At 33.3% G+C, this 19,991-nt stretch overlaps 1 protein-coding gene across 6 annotated transcripts in view; it reads right to left on the bottom strand.

Moving 5' to 3' along the window:
• The window catches only part of LOC148110331 (uncharacterized), a 227,371-nt gene that overhangs the window by 61,764 nt on the left and 145,616 nt on the right, over positions 1–19,991 (bottom strand). For 2 of the 6 annotated variants that reach the window (XR_015723782.1, XM_087860737.1), the window contains exons 1-2: positions 3,226–3,302; positions 393–529 (exon numbers count right to left, since the gene is read on the bottom strand). The exons of 1 other annotated variant lie outside the window; for it this stretch is intronic. Coding sequence is in view for 4 of the 5 variants with exons in the window: in XM_087860737.1 (XP_087716863.1) it covers positions 393–409 (17 nt within the window). In the remaining variant the exon portion in view is untranslated. Of the gene's footprint in view, positions 1–392; positions 530–3,225; positions 3,303–19,991 lie in introns of those variants that run through there. 3 more of the 6 variants (XM_087860736.1, XM_087860739.1, XM_087860738.1) reach the window with 2 other exon arrangements.

Below are 19,991 nucleotides of genomic sequence, written 5' to 3'. Positions count from 1 at the left end.
GCAACTTACTACTTTAGGCAAAATACCATCATTTTATAAGTAAAACAAGTGACAAAAACAGCATAAAACATAAATGAGGTGTGTAATTAGACTATTTTATTCATTTAAAATTATAAGTGCAAGATGAATATTTAAATCTTCAGATCAATATTAACATAAAATAAATATAGCTAAAAGGACATGGAGAATATAAAGGAGAATACTAGGAAAGTATTCAAAACACCTAAAAGAAGTTAGGAACAAAGGAACAAAGCACAAATGGGAAAAATACACAACAAATACTAACATGGTAGACTTAAACTCAACAATGTCAGTCCTTATTTATTTTTAAATGACTAAACATTTGCCATAATAGGCAAACTGAGCCTGGGTGGCTCAGTTGGTTAACCTACCCAACTTGTGATTTCATCTCAGGTCATGATCTTGGGGTCGTGAGACTGAATCCCTAATGGGGCTCTGCACGCAGTGTGGAGTCTGCTTGAGATTCTTCCTTTCCTTCTGCCCCTCTTGCAACTCAGGCTCACTCCCTCTAAATAAATATTAAAAAAAAAAAAAAGGCAGGAAAAAACAATGTCCCTACTCAAAAACGGTAAAGCAGGAGGAGGGTCAGCCCTTCTCATAATTGAGGCCCACATTTGGGGGAGCAATCTGCTTTACTCATTCTACTGATTAATCTCATCCAGCAACATCCTCACAGGCACACCAGGAATAATGTATGACAAAATATCTGGGCACCTCATGGTCCAGTCAAGTTGACAAAAAAAATCAACCATCACAATAAGCATAAAACAAGCTAGGATAGCTATGTTCGTTTCTGATATGGAGGTTTTAAAACAGTATTATCAGTGATAAAAAGAGACATTCCATAATGATAATTAATTCGCCAAGAAAACTTAACCCTAAATGAAGAGGCACCTAAAGCAAAAACTTCAAAATATATCTAGAAAACACTAAAAAGGCAAAGAAAGATGTATATATATATATACCTACAATCATAATTGGATATTTTAACACCCCTTCCTCAGTAACTGATGGAACAAGTTAGTAAGGATGTGATTTGAACCATATTGCCAACAAATTTGACAAAATTGATATATTTTATACAGTGATAGCATGTCCATCACTTTATTACATTTTAAAAATTATAATACTGTTGTCTATATTTGACTATACTTTGAATTAGATCTCCAGGACTTATATCTACTATTGCAAATCTGTACCCTTAAACAATCTTGCATTCTCCCACCCACAAGCATCTGGTAACCACCATTTTACTCCATTTTTATGAGTCTGGCTTTTTTGTATTTTATATATAAGCGATATCATACAGTATTTATCTTTCTCTTTCTGACTTACCTCACCATAATGACCTCAAGGTCCATTCATGTTATCCCAAGTGGCAGGATTTCTTCCTCATGGCTGAATATTACATTTTACACACACATACACACACACCACGTTTTCTTAATTCATCCATTGATGAACACTTAGATGTTTCCACAAAATTGATTGTTAGAAATTATTATACCCAACAACGGCATAACGCATATGCTTTAAGTGCACATGGAATATTAACCAATACAGTCCATTGGCTGGGCCAAAAGACAAGGGTCTATACTTTTCAAAGTAGTAATACCATATAGAGTAAGTTTTATAACAATAACAGTATTAAATTATGAATAAGAATATCTGCAAAATCCTAAAATGTTTTGAAACTGAACAGCACACTTCCAAGTACTACAAGGATCAAAAAAGGAATCACAAAGGGAAACAAATATTTTGGGCTTGCTGAAGCTGAAAACACATCATATTAAAATTTGTAGATCCCAGCCAAAGCAGTTATTACAAGGAAATGCATTGCAGAAGTCTACTTAGAAAAGTTACATCAATGATTTGCTTCCACTTCAGATGATAGAAAAAACAGAAGGCCAAATTAAACACAATCACAAAGGAGTAAAGTAACACAACAGATAATATACCAAGAAAACCAATAATATGAAAATAATGGTATTTGAGATTTTAATTAAATTTATAAACTCTTAGTAAGGCTGTTTGGAAATAAAAAATAAAGAGAACTTACCACTATATTCAGTGAATGATAATACCAAAAATCAAACTGTCATTAAATGTAAAGAAGTATTTTGAAGAGCTTTCTAACAAAAAAGGCTATTTATCTAAAAAAATAAAAGCAAACAAAACTGAAATAGGAAACTGAACAGATAATTTCAATATACTTATATCTATTAAAGACCACTCTTTCAGCTAAAAAAATATCCCCACCAACAAAATTCCACACCAAGACATTCAATGGTAAGTTTTATCAACAATAAATGGAAGAAATTATAGCAATTTCACACAAACCCTTTAATAAAACAGAAGAGACCAGAACTGTTTTCAGATCATTTTGTATATGCCATTATTACCCTTATAGTAATGACTGATAAAGACATTATCTTTGTGAACCCAGGCACCAAAATCCTTTACAAATTAGCAAATCAAACTCAAAATCCTATTAACGCAATATATAAAAGTCAGTGCATTTATCCCTGGAATACAAACTTGGCTCAGCAGTTAAAAATCAACTGTAAAACAGGATAATTTAGAAATATTGTATCAAAACTGCCATACGTGTATTTGAACGTATTTGAAAAAATCAATATAAACTAGATTAAAAATCTTATCAAATTTGGAACTGAAGGTATTTCATTCATCTAAGACATCTATGAAAAACCTGAGTAATTTTGAACTTAATGGTAAAATATTGAATGTTTTCTCCTAAAATAAAGAAGACATCTATATGGACTTTTGCCACTTCTATTCCATATTGTACTGGAAATCCTAGTCATACAGTAAGATAAGAAAAGACACAAAGGGCAAGAAGTGTAAAGGAAGAAGTTGAACTCTCATTATTGGAAGATGACATGATTGGATACATAGACAATCCTATGATATCTATACATCAACATTGTTCTGGGTTGAATTATGTCCCTTAAAAATTCATATGCTGAAATTTTAATTCCAAGTACCTCAGAATGTTTGCTTACTCAGAAATAGGGTCATTGCAGATATAATTAGTTAAGATGAGATGATGATACTGGAGTAAGGTAAGCCCCCAATTCTATAGGACTCGTATTCTTATAAAATGGGAAATTTGGACATAGGCATGCATAAAAAGAGAACATCATGTGAAACTGGAGTTACAATGCCACAAGACAAGAAACTTACAGAAGCCAGGGAAAAGGTGTGGAAGATCCTTCCCTCATGTCTTCAGAGGAAGTATGATCCTGCCAACAACTTGATCTCCAAACTGTGAGATAATACATTTTTGTTGTTTAAGACACTCATTTTGTGATACTTTGTTATGGTGGCCCTAACAAACTAATATAAACATAAAATATAAAACAAGGTTTTATATTTTTTCCCTCTCTATTGATCTATCTCTAGTATCTATCTCTAGATAGACTTTTAGATAGATATCTGTTTCAATATATCTATCAATTCACCCTAGTCAAAATTTCAGTAGCTTTTTGAAAAAACTGTCAGGCTGCTTCTAAAGTTTACACAAAAATGAAAAAGATCTCAAATAACTAAAATGGTATTTTAAGAGAGCAACAAAGGTATTAAGGCCAATACTATTTCATGCCAAGATTTTCTATAAAGGTACAGTAACTGAAACAATGTGGAATGAATGAAAAGAGAAAAATATTGAGAAAAAAGATTCCAGAAATAGACCAATTACCACTCAAAGAAAAAAACCCATTCATTTGCTACATTCTTCGTTTAAATCAGTGATTCCCAAAATATGTTCGATAGACCATTACTCTGTAGGATGCAAATACATTTTAACAAAATTTTTTAAAAAATTTATGAGCAGCTAGCTTTGGAAGACCAGGATAAAATAGTAACATAGGGTTCCTCACTGCAGGGATGCATAGGGCCTTAATATATAAATGTACAATTAAAATCTCTAAAGAATGTGTAGGGCTTCCCAAATTTATTAAACTTTGGAAAATGTTCCTGTCAGCTTATCCCATGGGAGAGTACTTTAAGGAAAACTCTTTGGGAAACAATGGACTACTGTCATTAAATATATACAGATGGGAAAAAGAATGGTCTCCTCAGTAAATGGTGCTAGGAAAACTGGATATCCACATGCAAAAGAATGAAACTGAACCCTTATCATACACCCCACACAAAAATCAACTCAAAACAGATTAAAGATTTAAACATAAAACCTAAAACTGCAAAACTCCTGAAAGAAATGGAAAAACGTCCCATGCTCATGGATTGAAAGAACAAAATTGTTAAAATATCTATGCTACCTAGAGCAATCTGCATATTCAATACAATCCCTATCAAAATACCATCAACTTTTTTTTTCACAGAAATAGAATAACCCTAAAATTTATATGGAACTAGAAGAGACCCCAAATAGCCAGAGGAATGTGGAAAAAGAAAACCAAAGCTGGTGGTATCACAATTCCAGACTTCAAGCTCTATTACAAAGCTGTAATCATCAAGACAGTATGGTATTGGCATAAAAACAGACACATCGATCAATGGAACAGAATGGAGACCTCAGAAATGGACCCTCAATTCTATGGTCAACTAATCTTTGACAAAGCAGGAAAGAATATCCAATGGAAAAAGTCTCTTCAACAAATGGTGCTGAGAAAATGGGACAGTCACATGCAGGAGAATGAAACTGGACCATTTCCTTACCCCATACACAAAAATAGACTCAAATGGATGAAAGACCTAAATGTGAGACAGGAAACCATCCTAGAGGAGAACACAGGCAGCAACCCTTTGGCCTCAGCCATTGCAACATCTTACTAAACACATCTCCAGAGGCAAGAGAACTAAAAGCAAAAATGATCTATTGGGACTTTCTCAAGATACAAATCTTCTGCACAGTGAAGGAAACAATCAACAAAACTAAAAAACCTACAGAATGGGAGAAGATATTTGCAAATGATATATCTGAGAAAGGGTTAGTATCCAAAATCTCTAAAGAGGTTATTAATATCAACACCCCAAAAATAATTCACTTAAGAAACGGGCAAAAGACATAAACAGACATTTTTCCAAAGAAGACATCCAGATGGCTAACAGACACATGAAAAGATGCTCAACATCACTCATCATCAGGAAATACAAATCAAAACCATGATGAGATACCACCTCACACCTGTCAAAATGGCTAAAATCAACACAGAAAACAACAGATGTTGGAGAGGCTGCACTGGTGCAGCCATTCTGGAAAACAGTATGGAGGTTCCTCAAAATGTTAAAAATAGAACTACCCTATGACCCAGCAATTGTACCACTAGGTATTTACCCAAAAGATACAGAAATACAGATTCGAAGGGGCACATGCACCCTGATGTTTACAGCAGCACTATCAACAATAGCGAAATTATGGAAAGAGCTCAAATGTCCATCAACTGACAAATGGATAAAGAAGAGGCAGGGGAAGTGTGTGTACACACACACACACACACACACACACACACACACACACAATGGAATATTACTTAGCCATAAAAAAGAATGAAATCTTGCCATTGCAACAACATGGATGAAACCAGAGGGTATTATGCAAAGCAAAATAAGAGAAAGACAAATTCCATATGATTTCACTCATATGCGGATTTTAAGAAACAAACAGATGGACATGGGTAAAGGGAACAACAACAACAAAAAAACCCCAGAGGGATGGGGTGCCTGGGTGGCTCAGTCAGTTAAGTGTCTGCCTTCAGTTCAGGGCACGATCCCAGGGTCCTAGGATCCAGCCCTGCATCTGGATCCTTGCTCAGTGGGGAGCCTGTTTCTCCCACTCCTCCCTGTTTATCCTCTCTTTCTCTGTCTTGCTCTCTAATAAACAAAATCTTAAAAACAAAAGAAAACAACAGAAAGGGAGGCAAACCGTAAGAGACTCTTCAGACTTCTCACTATAGAGAACAAACTGAGGGTTGATGGAAGGAGGTGGTAGGGATTGGGCTAAATGGGTGATGGGTATTAAGGAGGGCACTTGCAATGAGCACTAGGTGTTGTATGTAAGCGATAAACCATTAAATTCTATACCTGAAGCCAATTTTAGCCTGTGTTAACTAGAATTTAAATAAAAACTTTAAATTAAAAAAAATTTAAAAAGTCCGCTGAATTTTACTAATAAATACATTGTAATGACAGATTTTGAATGATGATTCAACTTAATTTAGGAATATTTTAAAATAATTATTAAGGGAAAATTATGACATAGTTGAAAATTTTATATTATGCCTAAAACGTATTATTACCTGTCTTTTCGCATTACTGTAGGTTACGTATTAAAATAAAACCTGTTCATATTATTGCTGTTTGGTGTTAGAGGAGGCCAAAAAAAAAAAAAAAAAAAGAAAAAAAAATCAACCACGATCTCATATATCCTAATAATGTTAGAGATGGCTTTTTAATTAGTGTAATGTTTTTTCTAACTAAATGATATCATAATTCATTGAAATGGTATTTAAATCGTTCCTGTTTTTGAATTATTATTTAAAAATAAAGACTACTTTATGCTGTAAGATATTTGATTAAAGACAAACTGTTTAGCATATTTGAATACAATGTGCTTAACCCGGTGTGTTCACCTGGTAAATACCAAACCATATTTAGTCAGAAGGTCAACCAATTACAAAAAAAGTATTCACTCAGCTGGTCTGAAAGAAATATTACTGAAAATTCTGTATTTAATAACCTCATGTACTCACACTCCATGAACAATAAAATTATTACAAGTACTTTAGTATCTCAGCTAGTGAATAGTTCTATCGTAGGAATTTTAGAGTGTGTTAAAAACCGATATACACTTTTGTAAACATTTCCAAATGTTTTAAATGTCCCCACTCAGGCACATTATTTGGAGTTCAAGAAGGGCAGTGTAAGAACTAGTCAGGCAGTGAGACTGACTTTCAGAGTGACTGAAGTGTTCTAAGGTTGTATTGTGGTGATGATGGCAAAGCTCTATAAATATGAAAGACCGTATATATTAGAGCTCATAAAGCTGTTTTTAAAAATAAACTGATCAGGCAAACTTTGAATAAATGTGTTTTTAAGAACACTAGACAAAAATCTTAACAGTCAAAAAATGAAGAGAATCTGCTTGGGCATTAAATTTTTATTATTGCTTTTATCATCATTCAGAATACTTCCCTTGTCAAAGATCTTGTTGTTTGGAATGTTTTTGCTGTTGTTGCTATTGTTATTCACATTGATGTTGGTGACTGTGCTGCTGCTGGCAGAGAAATGCTGAGAGATAAGCGGTACGTACGTCCTGTGCTATCGCCTGGATAATAAAATCAAGCCACTGACAGGTACCGAAAAGTGTTGCATAGGCATCAATTAATAGAGACACCTGTGCATATGGGAGATTTTTTTTCCTTTAAAATTTAATTAACTTTTCCATATCATCTAAATAACAGATGATATGAAAGCAGAAAATGTCAAAAATTATCCTTCCCATCTATGAATTATATTATTGTATATATTTATTGATATTGAGGTGCCTTTTTGTTATGTTTGTTTACACATTTATCTTATTTCTTCCATGATATATGAGCTCACTGAGGGCAAACAGATGCACTCTATTTATCTTTATAGCTTTTACAAACTCCAGAAAATTTTGCAAATACTCAGTAAACTTATATGTTGTATTAATCTAAGAAACTCCTTATACAGAAAGCATATGGACCACTTCTGCTGCAATATGCTTAGACCTTTAAAACAATAAAAAAAAATTCACAATACTTACCATTTAAATATAATTATTAAAATATTTTTGTGACATATAAATTATGATTTGATTAGCCTTTACTGTGGTTTGGTTTTAAGTTTTGGAATATTAAACATTGGCAAAACCAATTTCTTCATTTTTCCTAATTATTAAAAATTGTTTGGGGGACATCTTGTAGTCCTTTTAAAAAGAACCTTAACTTAAAATAGTATTACACTGACAATAAAAGCAATATTTAAATTTTAAAGTAATTTAATAAATGATGAGAAAAATTGCTTCCCTATTCCCCTTCTAGTATATTTTGTGTAACATCTAACAGTTTATGTTAATTCAATAATTTTGATTTGCATACATCAAATTGATTTATGAAATGCTTGAATGTCAGAAAAAATCATGTCAGCAAATAGCAAATAATCTGATTTAGTGGTATTACAAATTATGTTTTGAATATAGATTTCTACATATTTTAGGCATCTTGAGGAAAGGATTTTATTTCTAATATAATTTTATGAAGTGGGTTTATAAAAATTATAAATATCAAGTGAAAATTTTATATATTTTTAAAATCAGGGCATTGTAGTTTAAATCGATCAGAGATGAAAAAGTAATAAGACCATTAAGACAGACACAAGTGCCTAGTCCTTGGGAGTTAAGACTTTACCTATTTTATGAAGCAACATATTGTGTTCTACTCAAAAGGCAATATCCTAGAGATATATAAAAACAGTCCACATATTAATTGGTATAATTAGGTATTTTACAATTATGTTTGCATATTAAGGGTAAGTAGACTCAGTAGTTTACCTCATGTCACATAATGTGTCACATACATTGTATATTTTACCTCCTAAATTTCAAACTAAATAACAAACCAAAATATAGTTTCAATTGGTATTTTAACAACCAAATGTTCAAATTCTGGCTCTTAAACATTCATTTTGAATATTAATAATGTCATCATTGCCTTGAATTTAATAAAGTAATGTTAGGTGCCTCATCCATGGCTATGAACATCACTAAGGAGAAAATCTAGTTCAGCTGTGACACTGAAATAAAACACATTAGTGGATATTATTATTTAATCGTAAGTCGCATTGTAATGAAAGCAAAATTATCTTGAACGTAAGTTATGAAATTTCATCTGGGTATTGTTATCCTACGTAGCATAAACTTACTTTCTGCTTAACTTTTTATCTTTGTTCTGCTTTAACATACCATTAGGTAATTATTTAATTACTATTAAATATTTACAGGTTATTTCTACTTTACAGAATTTTATGTAAAATTTCCAAGTTGTATTTTTACAGCTGCATTTGACCAAAAAAATCACACTTTAATGCCCTAGAAAAAATGGATGAATATATTTGGTTTATTTATACATTTTAAAATTACATGTTTAATCCAAATGATATTTTAAAATATTAAAAATAAAATTCTTTAGTAATTGTGCTTAAAAAGATGAATAGATCATTAATGAAACCTTCATTAAAACTTAAATGAGTAAACTAATCAATCTTTTGGGGCACCTGGGTGGCTCAGTCAGTTAAGCATCTGCCTTCAGCTCAGGTCATGATCCCTGAGTCCTGGGATCAAGTCCTGCATTGGGCTCCCTGCTCAGAGGGGAGTCTGCTTCTCTCTCTGCCCTTCACCATGCTCATGCTCTCCCTCTCTCACTCTCTCTCAAACAAATAAATAAATAAAATCTTAAAAAAAAAACTTTCTTTTTTGGCAGTCAGTACTATTAACAATAAAATCTGATCTGTTTGGTCCAGCATCACACTGTTTTAAAGTATTACAAAATCCTATAAATAAAGAGCTAGAGTATTCTGAGATATAGAAAAAGAAACAATTCTTGCTTATTCTCAGTTTTCAGAGAAAGAAACCACAATGGACCTTCCTGTCAAATACACACAGTTAATTCATGGACCAAATTTATGTCTCTTTTCATATGATGGCAAGCTGGGCCTGAAAACTTAAGTAGGAATCTTCTATTTCTTTCCCTTAAGGATATAGCCAAGTGAGGGAAAGAGAGAAAAATACCTTAAGTCCTCCTTTCTGATCTTCTCTTGTCCCTTCTTGTCTTTTCAGTATAAAAGCAACCTCAAAGCAAGTGACATTTCTATCTTCAAATGAACCTTCAGGAAAAATGGCTTCTTGATGCACAGTCCCTACTTCCTTTCTTAGGTTAAAAATCACTTTATTCCTGAAGCAAAAAGTTTCACCTAACATTTGTGGTGCCTTCCCCTGGACACAGCGGAAATGGCAGAAAAGGGGAAGGATAGGATGTGTGGCACTGACTCTTCTTTTTTCTGGAGGTTACTGCATATCCATGAGACCACCACCACAACCTATGCCATGAACATATCCATCACTTCCCAAAGTTTCTTCTAACCCTCTTTATTACCATTTGTGTGGTAAAAACACTTACCATAAGATCTACCCTTTTTGTAGATATTTAAGTATTCAAGACAGTACTACAGGCTCTATGCTGTAGAGTAGACCTCTTGGTGTAGCCACTATAGAAAACATTATGGAAGTTCCTCAAAAATTAAAAATGTAGGGGCGCCTGGGTGGCACAGCGGTTAAGCGTCTGCCTTCGGCTCAGGGCGTGATCCTGGCGTTATGGGATCAAGCCCCACATCAGGCTCCTCCTCTATGAGCCTGCTTCTTCCTCTCCCACTCCCCCTGCTTGTGTTCCCTCTCTCGCTGGCTGTCTCTATCTCTGTCGAATAAATAAATAAAATCTTAAAAAAAAAATTAAAAATGTAATTACCATATGATGCAGGATTCTGGGTACATATCAAAAAAAATTGAAATCAGAATCTTGGAGAAGTATCTACTCTCATGTTCACTGCAGCATTATTCACAATAGCCAAGAAGGAAATAGAAACAAACCTAAAGGTTCATCAGTGGATGACCAGATAGAGCAAATATGGAATATACCTACAGCGGAATATTAGCCTTAAAAAGGAAGAAAATCCTACCATTTACAACATGGATGAATCTGGACAACATTATGCTAAATAAAACAAGCCAGACACAGAAGAACAAGTGCTACGTGATACCACTTAGCTCTTCTCCATTGTTTCCAGTGTGCAGGTCTTGCAGCTTTTTTGTCAGATATATCTCTAAGGATTTCATACTTTTTATGATATTAGAAACTGCATAATTATTTTAAGTTTCTAATGATTGGTTATCAATATAGTATTGATACTTGTATTTTGACTTTGTATCCTGTAACCTATTATTACTTACTAGCTTTTTATATATTCAGCTGGATTGTTACATGGAATGTTGCACACAAATAAAGATTTTTTTCTGTTTCTTTCCATTCTGAGTCACTTTCTCCATACTTAAAGATGATGTACATAAATCTATGTCAGATTTTGTCAAATGCTTTTTCTGCATTGATTATAATAATCGTATGGTTTTTATTTTTCAGTTTAATATGTTAAATTGCATCCATTAATTGTTGAGTGTTTTAAAACCCCGTATGCCTGGGACAACCTCCAATACATTATGATGTATAATCCTTTCTATATATCACTGAATTTCATTTGCCAGAATTTCATTGTGGAATCTACTTATACATATTAGGCTACATGACTTTATTTATCCCCAAACTCACTGTTCATTTTTCTTTTTAATTCTCTTTCCTCTCTGTATTTTAAATACTTTCTATTGTGATGTCTTTAGGTTCACTAATGTTTTCTTCTGCAATGGATTGTCTGCCATGAACATACCATTCAGCGAATTTTTCATCTCACATATTCTAGTTTTCATTTCTAAGGGGTGTGAGTGACTGTAATTTCCATTTGTCTCCACTTAATTTTTTTAATACACTGAATATAGTCATAGAAACTGTTGTAATGTTCTTATCTGTTAATACTAAAATATATTTTAGTTCAGAGTCTGTTTATAGATTTTTCTCTTAATTATGAGTATTTTCTTACATTTTACATGGTTAGGAATTTTATTGGATTCAGACATCATGAATTTTACTTTCTTTGGTGCTGGATAGTTTTGGAATCCTATAAATGTGCTTGTGTTTTGCTTGGAGTTCAGTAACTTAGTTGGAAACAGCTCAATCCTTTGAATCTGGTTTTGAAGGTTTATTAGGCAGTACCAGAATAATGCTCAGCCTCAGGATAGTTATTCCCCACTCATCAACTAGGAGTCTTGGTTTATTTACTCAATTCTTAATCTTGAAGTTTTCTATTTTAGCTGTTGGGAATCGACAATATTCCTGGCCCCATGTGAATTCCACGTACTCTCTATCCCTAGTAACAATTAGTATCTGTCATCTCTCTAGCCTCAAGTAGCTCCTTGGGCTAATCTGTATTCTCCTATCTTCAGAGTGTGGTTTCTGTGCAGGTATCTCTATTCCAGTTGTGTTTCTTGAGAGTTGTAGACTCGTTGATCTACCCGTACTCTCAGCTTCAATTCTTCATCTCAGGGACACAGTTGGGCTTCGGGTTCTCACAACCTAGAAATTCATTCAAGATAGTACCTTTGGCGGTTCATAGGGTTCACTTTGTTTATTTACTACTTCATCTCATGGATTTCTGCCCTTCATTGCCTGATATCTAGTGTTCTTTTTTTTTTTTTTTTTTTGATTTACTTAACAGAGATAGAGACAGCCAGCGAGAGAGGGAACACAGCAGGGGGAGTGGGAGAGGAAGAAGCAGGCTCATAGCAGAGGAGCCTGATGTGGGGCTCGATCCCACAACGCCAGGATCACACCCTGAGCTGAAGGCAGACGCTTAATGACTGCACCACCCAGGCACCCCTGTTATCTAGTGTTCTTAAAACCACTGTTCCATTAACTTGGTCCATTTTTTGGTTGTTTCAGACAGTAAAGCAAATAGAGTCCCTATTATTTTATCCTCACTGAAAACACTGTTACTATTTTATTAAATTTTTTTTTGCTTTAAAATATATCAATTCCGACAGAGACTTAGAATACTTAAATATAAGAAACAGGAGCCTCTCTGTCTCAAATATACTTTACCAACGTAACACGACACTCTTGAAAATAATGACTTTGTGAGAGTATTTCTTGTTTGATTTTTAATATATCTTTGATAGTGTAGTCTAACCATGACAAAATATGAAAGCTGAATAAATTCAACTTATACGTGAAAAGATATCCTAGGGTTATATATGGATTTTATTTTATTGACTTCGTTAAAAATAGACAAGGGAATATTGTCCTTTGGTAAAGGTAAATTCATTACAAAAATGAAGTGCTCTTAATAATATATGACTAAATTTATCTATTTTTATTTAACTTTATGAAAAAATCTTTAATATTTAACTTGTTTCTTTTTAATGTTGTTCCAAAGCAAATAGGGTACATACAACTGACATATTCAAGCTGAAACAGATACTCTATCCCAGAAATTTTAAAGACAAAGCATCTTTTATACCTGTCGTTTCAATTGGATGTTTATTTTGCTTTTTCAGGATGGGAATAAAGTAAGAATTAGAAAGTACTTGTCTCCTCCTGATATGAAGGAGTTCTCTCCATTTGTAACACAGAACAAAGAAGCTCTAGTATCTTTGGAGTAGTGGCAGCACAAAAAAAGACTGTGACACAAGTGACATTTGGCTTCAGGTCCTTTTTATCATCTCTTGCCAATATACTTTTTACCACCTGCTATTTTTGCTCTTTCCTCTTGGGGCATCAGATACTCTGATCACAATCAGATCTTCCTATACTTACAGTGCAGAATCAGAACATGGTACTAAATAAGCACTTAAAATTCTATTGACAATAATACTGTGCAGAAAAGAAACTTTCAGGTTAAAGTAGTAACATTGATATAGTAAAATTAGAGAAAATTGACAAGGATGGAAGAGATTGTTTTTAGTTGCCTTTTTTCCTTGTACATATTCAAGTGAAGTATTATACGTAATTCAATATTACATTATATTAAATGCAATATAAGTATGAGCCATATGATTACTTCTGTTACATCTCAAGGTCTTATGAAATGATTTATAGTAATCACAATAAGGTATTTTATACTTATTATTTCAAGCCTATAAAATAATTTTAATGAATCATTTTTTATAGAAGAAATCATAGGAGAAAAGTTTAAAACATATTTCGTGTCCTGATATTACAAGTCGTTACTTTCTTAAGAGATTATCAGGGGGACAATTCCTTTTCCAGAGTTTACCATATATGTTTCTCTTGATTTCACTAAATTCTTTTTTTTTTTTTTAAGATTTTATTTATTTATTCGACAGAGATAGAGACAGCCAGCGAGAGAGGGAACACAAGCAGGGGGAGTGGGAGAGGAAGAAGCAGGCTCCTAGCGGAAGAGCCTGATGTGGGGCTCGATCCCATAATGCCAGGATCACGCCCTGAGCCGAAGGCAGACGCTCAACCGCTGTGCCACCCAGGCGCCCCAATTTTGCTAAATTCTATCTGCTTCTCGTAAAATATTGTTAGCAAATTAGAAGCTAAATAAGAATTTGAAGTTATCCTAAAGAAGGGACCCCTCTTGAATATTACATGCTAAAATATGTAACTTAGGCTCTGTTCTACTCTGAAATTTTCCTTGTGAATTTTTTAAAAAAATCTATGTTAATATGATACAGATAAAACAAATGAGATGCTTTCTGTATTTAGTCAAGGCTTCCCTATCACCTCTCATAAAAACCCAGCTAATATTTTATGAAGATAGAGAAATTATTAAGTATCCCTTAGGCACCTCCGAATATGTGCTTTTGTATTTGTATTAACTGTCTCAGATACAGACCTCCAGTTACAATGAAGAGCATCTCTTTGCTTTCTTCTTTTATAATACATAGATAGAAAATATCGAGAAGCCAATTAATCTCAAAAGATACATAGTGGTTGTATTAGAATTGATATTGAAATGATAAATTTATTTCCCAACAGCTGTTTAAAAAAGACATATACCTTTAGGAACAATGGCATAGTCTAATCTCATTTAAGATAAATTTTAGGTTCTATTATTTCAAATATTATTTCAGGTTCATCACATTTTTCTATAATTTAAATGACAAAATATGCCCTGGAGGAAAACTAAGTTCCCAGTCAAATAAGACAGACCAGGCTTTTGAAACACACTGTTATGTTAATATTTTCTCCATAAATTTATTATGAATAATGATTCATTTTCTTTGGAATTAAGAAGCTGTAATGCAGTTCCATTTGTCTTCCTGGATGATATTCTCTTTCTCTTGCGTTGCAGCCTCAGTCCCCAGGCTATAAAGAGACACCACCTAATGAATTTTTATTTGGTAACTCTACAAACTTCTGAAATGGTACAAAGTAAATTCATGTTACCAGTGAAAGTGCTGGATGCATACATACATACATACGGATCTATTTTTTATAAGCTATAGGTTACTAGTATTTTTTCTCTCATCTAAATCAAAGGTGGTAAACAGTTTGATAGCTTGATCTTATAAAATCTGGGTTTTGTGTGGATGGCTATATTCTCATTATATTTTGCCACCTCTCACCAGGTTAAGATAGAAATTCATAATTGTCTCATTTTAGAAAGTATACTCCTGACATAAGCTTCTTATTCTCTGATAGTACTCTCAGAGCTGAGAGTACAGTTGATGTAATATTTATGAAGAAAATTGATGACCAGCTTCTTTTGTACTGAGTTTTCAAGTTGAAGAATAGTAGCCCTGACAGTAAGAGCAAGGCTCAGTGGTGGACAATATATTAGCCCTGTGCAACCTACCACATACAACCTCAACTCACATACCTGTGTATTTCAGTAATGCCAACGGTGAGGACAAAAGAAAAGTACACAATGTCCTCCATGATCAAACCAAGTTTACAGATTTCCTTTGCATTAAAAGTCATGATCAACAAAATGTAATTTTCTTGAATATTTCCTCCTCAAGAAGCAATTACATTTTTATGCATCATTTTCATTTGAATATATACATTCTGTAAACTGAACTCCTCCTAAAATTTAGCAATTTTAAATCTTCCATCCAACCCCATGAGCTCTTGCTCTCCTGAGTTGCCTAGCAAACTACTAACTTCTGTGTTTTCATTCTCTTAGTGCATCATTCTCTTAGTGCTTTAACATTAAAAATCACCAATACATTTTATCCTTATGGTAAATTAACCAATATGTTTCCAAATGCTCTAAAAATCAGTAACAAAAGAACAATGGAAAAACTTAACAAATGCATGGAAATTAAATGCACACAATTAAACAGCCACTGGGTCAAAAAATCCAAAGGTAAATTAGAAAATATCTCAAAGGAAATGAAACAAAAACACAACGCAGCAAAAACTTACGGAATACAATAAAAGTACTTAGAGGGAAATTTATACTGAAAAACACATACATTAAAAAAGAAGAACTCAACCAACCTAACTTTACACCTCTGGAATTAGAAAAAGATACACTAAGCCCAAAGTTAGCAGAAAGAAGGAAATAATAAAGATTAAAAGCATAAATGAATGATAATATAAAAACAATAGAAAAAAATGACAAAACTAAGAGATAGTTTTTGAAAAGATAAACAAAATAAACCCTTAGCTAGATTAATGAAGAAAAAAGACTCAAAAAAAATTAAAAATGAAAGAAGAGACATTACAATTTGATGCCACAGAAGTAAAAACAAAATCACAAGGGACCATTATGAACAATTGTACACCAACAAATGAGGCAACCTAGAAGAAATGGATAAATTCCTGGAACACACAATGTACCAAGATTAAATTGAAAAGAAATAGGAAACTTTAACAGACCAATAACAAATAAGGAGATTAAGTCAGTATTCAAAAACCTCCCCAAAAATGAAAGCCAAGGACCAGGTGGCTTCACAAGTGAATTGTACTAAACATTTAAAGAAGAATTAATACCATTCTTAAACTCTTCCAAAAAAAAAAAAAAAAAAAGAGGAAGAAATACTTCCAAACTCATTTTATGAGGTGACATCACCTTGATAAAGACACCAAGACACCAGGAAAAAAGGCCTATGTCCTAATGAACATGGATGTAAAAATTCTCAAGATACCAGCAAACCAAATTCAACAGCACATTACAAAGATCACGCACCATGACCAAGTCGGATTTATCCTTTGGATGCAAGGATGGTTCAACACATACAAATCAACAATCATATAACAGAATTAAGAATGAATATCACATGATCATCTTAATAGATATAGAAAACGCATGTGATAAAATTCAACACCCTTTCATGAAAAAAACCCTCAACAAATTAGGTATAAAAGGAACTCATCTCAACACAATAAAAGCCATATGTCACTATCCCACAGCAAACATCACACTCAATGGTGAAAAATCATTTTCTCTAAGATCTCAAACAAGGCAAGGATGCCCACTTTTGTCACTTCTATTCAACATAGTACTGGAAGTCCTAACCACAGCAATCAGACAAGAAAAAACAAAAGCATCAATTATTTTCTTAAAATTTCTTATGTTTACCCTTCCCTTTGTATTACAATTGCCACTGGCATAGTCTAGGATCTTAATTCTCCCTACCCATAATATTGCAGTGTCTCTGCATTGGTGTCCCTACTGCCCAATCCTCAACTCCTAGGGTCTCTTCCTTCCCCAGGATTAGATTTCTAATGCTAATGACATTCATCCTCCCATTAAAAAAAAAAAAAGCTGTCATAGCACCTCTAATGTTTCAGATTAAAGGTCAGGCGATTCTGCATTGCATTAATGATATGCAATAATCTCTCCTTACCTTCTCTATATATCTACCAATTTGTAACATGAGTTTTGTAATATGAGCAACCAAAGCCAAACCTGATCAAAATCATTAGCCATTCACTGAAAACCTACCTGTCTCCTGGCCAGTGTCAGACACAATATAAATATGTTTATAGATGTAACAATGTAGCATTCTTATCAAAACAAAAGTTCAGAGAGACAAATACAGTGCTTATAATCTTCCAATATTCTAGCTTGTTTTTGTTCTGTAATATATTTTTTGAAAACTCTGAACTTAATGTGTGGGCTGTCAGCTTATAGAATTCTAAAGGAGAAATTGTGACAAATAATGCGTATGTTGTATTCAGATTTAAAAACTGAATTGCAGATGGGATAATCATGTTCCTTTGAACATCTCTGAAATGTACAGATACCAGGCAATTTAGACTTCTTTCTTAAATTCTGTAACTCCCCTTGCTGCAATTTTTCATGCTAAAAATCCTGAGATAAAAATAGACAGCCGATGACTTAAGTAGAAGGCATATTTTGTGATACATCTCAAAATCTCTAAATTTCTGAATATATTCCCATATTAATGCTATTATTGAATATAAATAGTTCATATTCATAAATTCTATAGTAATTTTGCTTTGTTCAGTTTAAGTTATAAATATTATACATCAATTCAAATAGTCATTAGAATCCATTTTTGATGTTATAATTAAGTAAATCAAATATTTCATTGATCTGATCACTATAAAGTTTATTTCATGTAAAGAAAAAAATGTCATAAATATTTTGTATACTTAAAACCTGGTAGTCATAAATTAAAAGATGTATAAAATGCTCCTTATTTCCCTGTTCATTTTCTATTTGGTATTTTAATAAATTGGTATAAAATGCTGACATTTGAATACATTGTAGCAATTTCCTTAAACTGACATATTAAAACATAAAACACGTCTTAAAATAGTATTTTATTATCTCCCTAACTCCACTGACACATGTTAGCTGTAATATTTGAACAGTGTACTAATAGCATTCTGTGAGATGAGTTGTTCCTAAGAAGTTTTTAACAGCCTCCCTCTCTAGGCTAAAGGAAACAGCAATGATGAATAAGGAAAAGAAAGTGAAAAGCCTACCACATAGCCATGTTTTCTAGTTTGGAAGTATAAACTTGTATCTTTGTTAAATACAGGTACAACCCACAGAGTGTCACACACACACACACACACACACACACACACACACACACACACTCTTACAAAATTATACAGTCTACTAAATCAGCTACAAGGCCATATATTTGGCCTTATATGTATACCGTATTTTGTCTGCAGTGTGAATTCTTTTTTTAAAAAAATTAAGCTGAGAGTACTAGCAACGCTCCATGATATCTGTGGTGCAAGCCCTGTCCAGATTCTCGGCTCAGAAGCAGCTACTTATGTCTCTATGAATTTGATTGCTCTAAACACCTCATTTAAATTGTATCATACAGTTTTCATCTTTCTGTGAGTGGCTTTTTTCACTCAGCATAACATCCTCAAAATTAATCAATATTGAAATATGTGTCAGAATGTCCTTTATAAAGGTAAATGTTTTATTGTATGTATATGCCACATTTTATCATCCATTCATCCACTGATGGACCCTTGTGTTGCGTCCATTTTGGCCAGTGTGAATAATACTATGTTCAACGGTGCACTATATCCTTAAGAAAATACATCTTTTGTTAATTCTGCACATGTATACACCCTTGCTGTGATGATGAATAACGTGAATGTTGTGGGAGGAGATGTGTAAGGGACTATCATTTTCCAAACTTGCCTGAATCTCAGTTGATCATATGAAAGAACTGACCGATCATGTATTTAATTATTACCGATTATGTATGGAATTTTTCTGATTGGAATTTGGAGAGCTGGAAAGTGTCTAATATTATATGGACTTTTATTAATGTTAGGGTCAGGTAGGAAAAAAATAATGTTTGTGTATTTAACCAAGATTAATGCTATTCAATGAGGAGTTTCTTCTTTGCGTTTAAAGTACTGCTTTGTGGGGCACCTGAGTGGCTCAGTCAGTTGAGCGGCTGCCTTCAGCTCAAGTCATGATCTCAGGGTCCTGGGATCAAGCCCCACATTGGGCTCCCTGCTCAGTGGACAGCTTGCTGCTCCCTCTCCCTCTGCTGCTGCCCCTGCTTGTGCTCACTCTGGCTCGCTCTCTCTCAAGTAAATAAAATCTTTAAAATAAATAAATAAAATACAGAACCAGTTACAAAAATAAATAAAGTATGGCTTTGTGTTTGATGGTGGATTGAATTTATGTTATATATGGTATTTCCCCAGTTTTATAGCAAGATAAAGCTTGATGTAGTGCAAAAAATGAGCACTAAATGAGCACTATTATAGCAGTGAGAAGCAGTGTTATCTTTTAAAATATGTTAATTTTAATGTATAAAATTGGTTTCATTAAAAAAACTTAATCTTGTGAGTTGTTTCATTGTTTCAGAAAATTCC

Source organism: Ursus americanus, chromosome 3 (assembly GCF_024610735.1).
Source record: "Ursus americanus isolate L20-20 chromosome 3, mUrsAme1.1.p, whole genome shotgun sequence".
In the NCBI taxonomy this organism is placed as follows: domain Eukaryota; kingdom Metazoa; phylum Chordata; class Mammalia; order Carnivora; family Ursidae; genus Ursus; species Ursus americanus.
Note: the sequence above shows the minus strand (reverse complement) of the source record. Positions and strands in the feature narration are given on the sequence as shown.